The following is an 8,776-nucleotide window of genomic DNA, read 5'->3' on the forward strand; positions in this document are numbered from 1 at the left end:
GTCGTGGGTGTCTGGGGGGGCCTGGGGGCTCATGGAGTTTGGGGGGGGTCTCAGGGATCCCGGGGGTCCTGGGGGTGTCCCGAGGGTCTGGATCTGGGCTGTCCCCACCTCAGGGCTGTCCCCAAGGGGTCTGTCAGGGTGCAGGGCTGAGGGGGGGGGGTCTCTTTGGGGTCTCAGCCCCCCACTTTCCCCCGCAGACCCCCGCAGCCCCGTGCTCAGCCTCGTGAGCTGCTTCTCGGGCGGGGTTTTCATGGGCACCTTCCTGCTCGACCTCCTGCCCGACTACCTGGGCAGCATCGCTGCGGCGCTGGAGGGGCTGCGCGTCACGGTGAGACCCCCGGGACGCCCCCGGCGCCTGTCCCTGTCCCCACGGGGTCCCTGTCCCTGTCCCCACGGGGTCCCTGTCCCCACGGGGTCCCTGTCCCCACAGCTGTCCCTGTCCCCAAGGGTGTCCCTGTCCCCAAGGGTGTCCCTGTCCCCACGCGTGTCCCTGTCCCTGTCCCCACGGGGTCCCTGTCCCTGACCCCACGGGGTCCCTGTCCCCGGGATCGGGAAAGGGGCTGGTGGGGAGGGGGTGGCTGGGATGGGGACAGTGCAGTGGGGACAATGAGAATGGGACAAGGACAGAGGGAGGACAGAGTGAGAGTGGGACAAGGAGAGAGGGCGGACAGTGAGAAAGGGACAAGGACAGAGTGGGGGACAGTGGGGGTGGGACAAGGACAGAGCGCGGACAGTGCAGAGGACACCGTAAGAGTGGGACACTGAGGGCACTGAGGATGGGGAAGGACAGGGCAGCTGGGACAACACAGAAGGGACAGCAGGGCCAGAACGGTGACACCATCCCGGGAATGGTGACACGTCCCCGGGAGCCCCTCGAGCCGCACATGACGCACGCCGAGCTCCTCACATGCCCGCAGCTTCCCCTTGGCGCTGACCCCCCCTTCCCGCAGCTGCAGTTCCCCCTGCCGGAGTTCATCCTGGCCATGGGCTTCTTCCTGGTGCTGGTGCTGGAGCAGGCCACGCTGGCGCAGCGGGAGCTGGCTGAGCCTCCCGAGGAGTCGCGGGCGCTGCTGCCCGGCGCCTCCATCCAGGCCGCGGCCCCGGTGGGCTCGGCGGCTCCCGGGGGTCGCGGGGCGCTGCGCGCCGGGGCGCTGGCGCTGGCGCTGGCGCTGCACGCCGTGCTGGAGGGGCTGGCGCTGGGGCTGCGCGAGGGCGAGGCGGCCGCGCTGCGCGTGCTGCTGGCCCTGCTGCTGCACAAGGGCGCCGTGGCCTTCGGCCTCTCGCTGGAGCTGCTGCGGAGCCGCCTGCGCCCGCCCGCCGTGGCCTCGTGCCTGGCGCTGCTGGCCCTCATGTCCCCGCTGGGCGTCGGGGTGGGCACGGCGCTGGCGGCGGGCGCGGGGCCGCGGCAGCGGCTGTGCCGGGCGGTGCTGGAAGGGCTGGCGGCCGGTACCTTCCTCTTCGTCACCTTCCTGGAGATTCTGCCGCAGGAGTTGGGGGCGCCCGGGAATCGCATCCCCAAGGTCATCCTGATCCTCGCCGGCTTCGCGTTGGTCAGCGCCGTTCTCTTCGTCAAGGGGTGAGATCGCCCGGCTCGGGATCCGCGGCCCGGCCTGGGAGGATCCCGTGGAATTCACGTAGCCCCCGCCGCGTCCTCCTTTCCGAAGTGCCAAAGTGCCTCCGCCGTCGCTGTGCCTCAGTTTCCCTGGCTAAGCTGTCCTCTTTCTCAAGGGGAGACCCCGCCAGGCCTGGGATCCCCCCGTTCTCGCTCCTGGAATTCGTGTCCCACCCTGCGCCCCCCGTTCCGAAGTGCCAAAGTGCCTCTCTCAGCGCTGTGCCTCAGTTTCCCCGTCTGCACAAGGGATCGGTGCTGTGACCCCCCCCCTCAGGACCCTGGGAGGGGGTGAGTGTCCCCCCCCCAATAACCACAAGTGCCCTTACGGACTCCCCCGGATTTGGGGGTGTTGGATGAAGCAAATAAAGGACTGAACCCCAAATCGCTGCCTGTGCCTGGGGAGGGTGGCATGGAATTTGGGGTGTGTCGCAGTGACCCCTGCTCACCCCCCGGGATATATGGGCTGGGGGAGTCTGGTACCCCCAGTTTTGCGTGTCTGCTCTGTTCCCAGGCTTGGGGCGGGGGTGACCCCGCTGTACCCCCCCAGAGCCCCCCATTTCAGAGCCCCTCCATCCTCGTCCGCCCCGCTCCCCTCACGGCCGCAGACCACGCCCCTGCCATAGGCCACGCCCCCGCCCCGCCCTGTCTCGCCGCGCGCTGCTCTCCGGGACTTGTAGTCCGCACCTCCCTCACCCCCCAGTACTTCGTAACCCGGCTCCTCCATTTCCCAACACTCCCTGCGTAGCGCCCGCACAAACCGCTGGGAGTTGTAGTCCAGGCACCCAGCGCGCCCTGCTGTTGGCCCTGCCTGCTGAACTACAGATCCCGGCGAGCCGCGCGCGGCGGCGGCGGCGGAGCGGCGGAGCGGGGAAGATGGCGGCGGCGGGCGCGGGGGCCGGGCCCGGGCCCGGCGCGGGACCCTCGGCCGGCGCCGGGGCGTCCAACCCGCGCANTGGGGAGGGGGTTAGGAGGGGACTAGGGAGGCTGCGAAGATGCTGGGGGGGGGAGTTTGAGGGGTCCAGGGGTGCTGTGAAGAATTTGGGTTGGGGGTAGAAGGGTCCGGGAGGGCTCGGAAGGCTTTGGGGGTGTTAGAGGATTTTGGGGAGGGGGTTCGGAGGGGGGTCCAGGGGGGCTCCGGCGTGTCCCGCGTGCCGCTTTCCAGCGCAGCTCCCGGAATTGGAGTGGGAGAAGGATCCCTGGTGCCTCGGGTCCCATCCCGTGGGAGCTCCGGGCTCGGTCCCGGTCCCCGGGGACCCTCGGGATCCCGGGGGATGCTCAGGTTGGGCTTGGAGCTGGGAAAGGCAGGGAGCTGCTCCCGGGATGGCAGATCTGGCATCAATCCCCCCCGGCAGCTCCGGGAAAGGCGAATGCTGGCCCCGAGGGCTGCTCGGAGGGACTCGGGAAGGCCGGGAATGCTCCAGATGTGCTTCGGGAGGAGCTGGTCAGGAATTGCCTCCCGAAACCTGCGGGAATTTCCTGTCTGCCATCCCGGGGTTTGGTGGAATTTGGTCCTTCCCAGCCCAACTGCGGGATGGAGGAGCGAGGATGAGGAGGGTGGGATCCGGGGAGAGGCTCGTCCAGGGGATGGGGGCTGCTCTATCCCTGGAAAAATCCAGGGAATACCCAGCAGAGCTTTCAAAACCGGGAATTTTTGGCTTGGAGAGCCCCCGTGGCTCCCGGCTCTGCGGGGACCCGGGGTCTGGGATGTCACTGGCGCAGTGACAGGGACATCCTTGGAGAGTTTGGGGATGGGCCGGACCTTTCTGTCCCTTCCTGGGGAGTTTAGGAACGGGGTGGAGCATCCCCGGATCCTCTGCCGTGCTTCCATCCCCAGGGATTTTGGGGCCGTGTTTGCAGAGCAAACAGCTGGTTAATGTGCAGCGGGGGCAGTCCTGATCCCTGCCTGGAGTCATTCCTCCGGGAATTCACTCCCTGATCCCCCGCTGGGATGGCTCCTCTGGGAATTCCTTCCCTCATCCCTGCCCGTGTGGGATCCGCAGCCCCCCCCAGCTTTGCTCCGTGGTTCCCGGAGTTTTTCCCGGTTCTTTCGAGGCTGCTCCCGGATTCCAGGCTCCTGCAGGGATCCTGGCTCGGAGCTCCGTGCTCCATCCCAAGACCTTAAGCCCCAGCGCAGCTCCGGGCGCTAATCCCGCCAGCTGCTGCCTAAATCTCCTGGTTTTTTTGGGTTGTTTTCCTTGTTTTTTCCCCTCTGGATCTGGATTCCCATGGTTTTACGCTCAGGAATTTGGTGTTTCCCGTTTCTCAGCTGGTTTTTGGGCTTCAGCTTCTCTTTCCCTGGGACTTCTCCAGGCGCTGAGGAACAGCAGCTCTTGGATCTACTCAGGGACCCCCAGCTCCAGGGGGAAAGGGGATTCCTGTGGGTTTATCCCAGGGAATTGCTCCCTCCCTGGGGATTGGGAGCAGGGGAGCCCTTCCTCGCTGTGGGGTTGATCAGGGGAACCCTGCTCCGTCAGGATGGGGGGGATTGGGCCATGCCCTGCTGCTGGAGGGTGCTGGGGGCCGTTCCCTGTCCCGGGAATCCCGGGTGGTTTTGGGATCCCCTTATCTCCCGCCGTGCTTTGCTGTGGCTCCTTCCCCCGGCCTTGAGTCCCTGGAATCTCCGGGGTGGCCTTGGCGTGGATGAGGTGGAAAATCCCTCTGGATCCGTGACCCCAGAGCCTGTCTGGGACAGGGGGAGCCAGGCTCAGCCTCTGATCCAGGACCGTGGGACAGGGATCCTCTCTCGGCATCCCGACCCTCACCCATCCCGCTCTGGATCCAATGCATCCCCCTGCGGGGGGCAATGCTGTGCGGGAAGGGGAGCTGGGTGTCCCAGGGTGTGGTTTGAGGGGTGCTGGACCCCCCAAGACCCCCGTGACGTGTCCCCCCTCGGTGTCCCCCCAGCTGCAGGCGCAGAAGCTGCGGCTGGCCCACAGCCGGGGGCCCTTCTACAGCGGCTCCCTGCCCAACGTCAACCAGATCGGCACCGGCGGCCCCGAATTCCAGGTGACTCCAGGGGGGCCTGGCTGGGTGGGGATGTTCCTCGATCCCTTCACCCACAGCTCGAGCGGGAGCTGGTCCTGAGCCCTTCCCGGGTGGGCTCAGCCGTTCCCCCTCCCCTCAGGGCCCGTCGCCGCTGGATTCCACGCGGAGCACGCGGCACCACGGGCTGGTGGAGCGCGTCCAGCGGGACCCGCGCAGGATGATGTCCCCCCTGCGCCGCTACGTCCGGCAGATATCCTTTGTCCCGTGTCCCCGGCGCTCCCGCCCTTGCCACGGGGGATTTGGGAACCCCCCGCTCTCCGTGTGGCCCTTAACGTGCCCCCCACATCGACAGCTCTCCCTACGGACCCACGTACCTGTCGCCTCCGCCTGAGCCCAGCTGGAGGAGGTAATTCCCTGCTTTCCCTGGATCCTGTTCCCATCCTGGAGGTTTAGGAGTGGAAGAGGCTCTGGCACAGGCGCCGTTCCTGGGATCTGGGATGGGGCAGAGGGAAGCGCTGGGAGAGGGCTGGGGGGAAGCTCCTGCCTCTCAGATTCCGGGATTGTCCCACAAAGTGTCCCCAAATTTCATCCAGGAAGAGGGGTCTGGCTGAGGGGAATCCCCAGGGACAGGGACAGGTGACAAGTCTGAGCTCCAGCTCTGTCCCTGGAGAGTCTCTGTCCCATGTCCCTGTCCCCATCCCGTGTCCATGTCCCCATCCCATGTCCCTGCTGTCCCAGCCCTCCCACAGCAGGGAATGGGGTCATGGGTCACTGAGGGGTGTCCTGCCTGCCCCATGGCTCCTTGTTCCCCACCCCATCGTCTCCCCTGATCCCACTGTCCCTCCACAGGACCATGCCCTGGAGCAATTTCCCCATGGAAAAAGGACACTTATTCCGGCTGCCCTCAGCTCTCAACAGGTAATGGATGGATTGATTCCATTTCCTCCCTCTTCCCAAGCCAGGCTCCGGCCCTTCCTTGGAACCCCTGCAGAGGAGGTGGCCCTGGGGACCCCCCTGGGGAGGAGGTGGCCCCTGACTCCCCCTCAGGGCCCCCCACTGGAAGGGTCCCTTTGCTCCCCTGTGCCACAGCTGAACAATGTCCCTCTTTGTCACTCATCCCAGCAGCCTTTTCCCAGCCCTTCCCTGCCCTCCTCTGCCTTGGAACAACTCATTGGGAACACCCCGGCTGCCCCCAGCCCCTAAAGGGTCCCCTGGGGGTCCCCATTGTCCCCCCATGCCGGGGGGTGGTGGAGGAGACGGGAGCAGAGCCGGCGTGGGGGCACAGGGAGAGGGACCCACATGGGGAGGGGGCACAGGAACAGCAGGAGGGGTCTGGGGCTGGGCTGGGGGGCTGTCAGTGGGGTGGGGGCCGGGCTGAGCCCGGATCCAGGCAGCTCTCCCCATTCCCAGGACGAATTCCGACTCGGCGCTGCACACGAGCGTGATGAACCCCGCGCCCCAGGACGCCTACCTGGGCCCCTCTCAGGCCGGGCCCCCCCCTGGCCGCCGTGCTGGTGAGCCCCCCACACCCCCCTGGGGGCTCCCAGGGCAGCCCCCTCCCCTTTGTGCTCCCCCTGACCCTCCTGCTCCCCCACAGGTTTCCTGGACGGGGACTCGGACAGCAAAGGTGAGCGTGGCACCCAGCCATGTCCCCAGGTCCCCTCTGTGTCCCCAGGTCCCCTCTGTGCTGGGGGGGCTCTGATGTGCCCCCCTCTGTGTCCCCTCCTCCCACTGACCCCCTGTCCCCTTCCCAGTGTTTCTTTTCCAAGTGCCTCCCATCGAAGAGAACTTCGATGACAACAAGCACTCGCTGAAGCCCTGGGACACCAAGAAGGTGGGTGGGGGTGTCCCCCTGTGTCCCCCACTTGCTGTCCCCCCCACCCCTGTGGCCTGGCCTGGCCTCATTCCCGTGCTTTGATCCCACAGCTCTCGTCCTCCTCGGCCCGGCCACGCTCCTGCGAGGTCCCAGGAATCCAGTGAGTGCTGGGAGGGGCTGGGATGGGGAGGGGGCTCCCAGGGAGGGGCTGGAGGTTGGAAAGGGGGCACTGGGGGGCTGGAGCTGGGTAGGGGGCACTGGGCAAGGGCTGCTGGGGGAGGCAGCCCCGCTCCTGCCCTGATCCAGTCTCTCCCCCCTCTCCCAGCATATTCCCATCCCCGGATCAACCTGCCAACGTGCCCCTCATGCCCTCGGCCCTCAACACGGGGGGGTCCCTGCCCGACCTGACCACACTGCACTTCCCATCCCCCCTGCCCACCCCCCTGGACCCTGAGGAGGCCCCGTACCCCCCCCTGAGCGGGGGCAGCAGCACCTCCAACCTGGCCACCACCATGACCCACCTGGGCATCAGCGGCACCGGCGGCGTCGGGCTGGGCTACGACCCCCCAGGTGAGCCGGGACCCCCTCCCTGCACCGGGGGCACACGGGGGGCCAGAGAGGACCCCGAGGCTGGGAACTGCTGTGGGGGACACGGGGAGCCTCAAGAAAGGTGGGGAGCCCTGGCCAGTGTGGGGGACACAAAGACCCCACCCCCAGGAGGTGTCCTGGGGTGGCTGTGGCAGCTCCAGGGATCCCAGTCTGGGATGGAGTCTGGGAGTGGGGTGGGGATGGGCTCTGATGGATTTGGGGGTCCTGTGGGTGTGTGGGGGGAGCCCAGCTCCCACCCTGTTGCCCTATGGGGTCCAGTGGTGTTGTGGAGGCCTGGGGGGAGCCCAGCTCTCACTCCCTGGGGTCTGATGGTGACAGGGGGCCGGGAGGAGCCCATCTCCCACCCCCTCCCACCGCTGTCCCCCTGCCCGGGGTGTGTGTCCGTCCCTGTGTCCGTCTCCATCGTTTTGGTCGCTCCATTCCCCCTCCATCCCCCGGGAGCCCCGCCCGGGCCGTCCCGGGGCTCGGGGCCGTGCCGGGGTAACGGTGCTCTCTGTTTTTATCCCCACAGGACTCCCCTCACCTCTGCAGAGCTCCCTGAGTAACCCGTCCCTGCAGTCCTCCCTGAGCAATCCCAACCTCCAGGCCTCCCTGCGCAGCCCCTCACTCCAGGCCTCCCTCAGCAACCCCTCGCTCCAATCCTCCCACAGCAGCTCCTCCATCCCCTCCTCTCTCTCCAACCAGTCCCTGCCTTCCTCCCTGTCCTCCTCGCTCTCCAACCCCTCGCTGCCCACGTCCCCCCGCAGCCAGCCCCTCCAGTCCTCGCCCAGCAACCCCAGCCTGCCCTCGGGGCTGGGCGGCTCCTTCGCGGCCACCTCGCCCCGCCGGCGGGTCCCGCTCAGCCCCCTGTCCCTGCCCGTGGCCGGCGACTGCAGACGGCAGCACCCCAAACAGTTCTCACCAACAATGTCACCCACATTGTCCTCCATCACCCAGGTACGCATCGTCCCCACGCTCCAGCGCCGCCGCCTCCTCCTCTTCCTCGGCCTCTTCCTCGTCCCCCTTCTCTTCCTTTCCCCTTCCTTCTCCTCCTCCTTCCTCCTCATCCTCTTCCCCGTCCTCCTCCTTCTCATCCTTCTTGTCTTCCTTCTCTTTCTCTTTATTTTCTTCCTTATCTTTCTCTTCTTCCTCAGCCTCTTCCTCGTCTCCCTTCTCTTCCTTTCTTCTCTTCCTCAGCCTCTTCCTTGTTCCCCTTCTCTTCCTTTCCCCTTCCTTCTCCTCCTTCCTCCTCATCCTCTTCCTCCTCATCCTTCTTATGTTCCTTCTCTTTCTCTTCTTTTTCTTCCTTCTCTTTCTCCTCTTCCCCATCCTTGTCCTTGTCTTGGACCTCATCTTTGTCCTCTTCCTCGTCTTCATCCTTCTCTTCCTCACCCTCCTCTTTATCCTGCTTGTCCTCAACCTCCTCATCCTTGTCCTCCTCTTCTTTCCCCTCCTCCTGCCCTTCACTTCTCGTCTCGTTTCCATCCTCATCTCACCCACACCCCAGGGCCCCCCCTCACCCCCGCCCCCCGTTCTCAGGGCCAGTGGGGGGGACCCCCGTGTCCCTCCCAGGCCCCCTCCCCTCACAGGGGACCCCGGCCCACCCTGGGTCCGGGCGCAGCCGTGGCCAATTCGGGGCTCTCAGGGATGGCTGCCAGTGCCGGGGGGGCTGGGGGAGCCCCCCACCCTCAGGGGGGGCCGTGCTGACCCCCCTCCCTCCCCGCTGTCTTGCAGGGCGTCCCCCTGGACACCAGCAAGCTGCCGGCGGAGCAGCG

At 66.8% G+C, this 8,776-nt stretch overlaps 2 protein-coding genes across 3 annotated transcripts in view; both read left to right on the forward strand.

The window, feature by feature from the left end:
* Positions 1-1,994, forward strand: part of SLC39A1 (solute carrier family 39 member 1) — a 3,106-nt gene extending 1,112 nt beyond the window's left edge. The window contains exons 3-4 of one of the 2 annotated variants that reach the window (XM_041467390.1): positions 198-328; positions 951-1,994. In XM_041467390.1, coding sequence (XP_041323324.1) covers positions 198-328; positions 951-1,580 — 761 coding nt within the window. In that variant the 3' untranslated portion in view covers positions 1,581-1,994. The remainder of the gene's footprint in view (positions 1-197; positions 329-950) is intronic. The other variant, XM_041467391.1, reaches the window with a different exon arrangement.
* A 2,126-nt stretch (positions 1,995-4,120) lies between these two features.
* Positions 4,121-8,776, forward strand: part of CRTC2 (CREB regulated transcription coactivator 2) — a 6,260-nt gene continuing 1,604 nt past the window's right edge. The window contains 11 exon segments of the mRNA XM_041467421.1: positions 4,121-4,618; positions 4,737-4,847; positions 4,942-5,003; positions 5,447-5,515; positions 6,008-6,111; positions 6,195-6,224; positions 6,352-6,431; positions 6,524-6,573; positions 6,739-6,983; positions 7,534-7,958; positions 8,736-8,773. Coding sequence (XP_041323355.1) covers positions 4,394-4,618; positions 4,737-4,847; positions 4,942-5,003; positions 5,447-5,515; positions 6,008-6,111; positions 6,195-6,224; positions 6,352-6,431; positions 6,524-6,573; positions 6,739-6,983; positions 7,534-7,958; positions 8,736-8,773 — 1,439 coding nt within the window. The 5' untranslated portion in view covers positions 4,121-4,393.

Source organism: Pyrgilauda ruficollis, unplaced genomic scaffold (genome assembly GCF_017590135.1).
Source record: "Pyrgilauda ruficollis isolate IOZ18807 unplaced genomic scaffold, ASM1759013v1 scaffold208, whole genome shotgun sequence".
Classification (NCBI taxonomy): domain Eukaryota; kingdom Metazoa; phylum Chordata; class Aves; order Passeriformes; family Passeridae; genus Pyrgilauda; species Pyrgilauda ruficollis.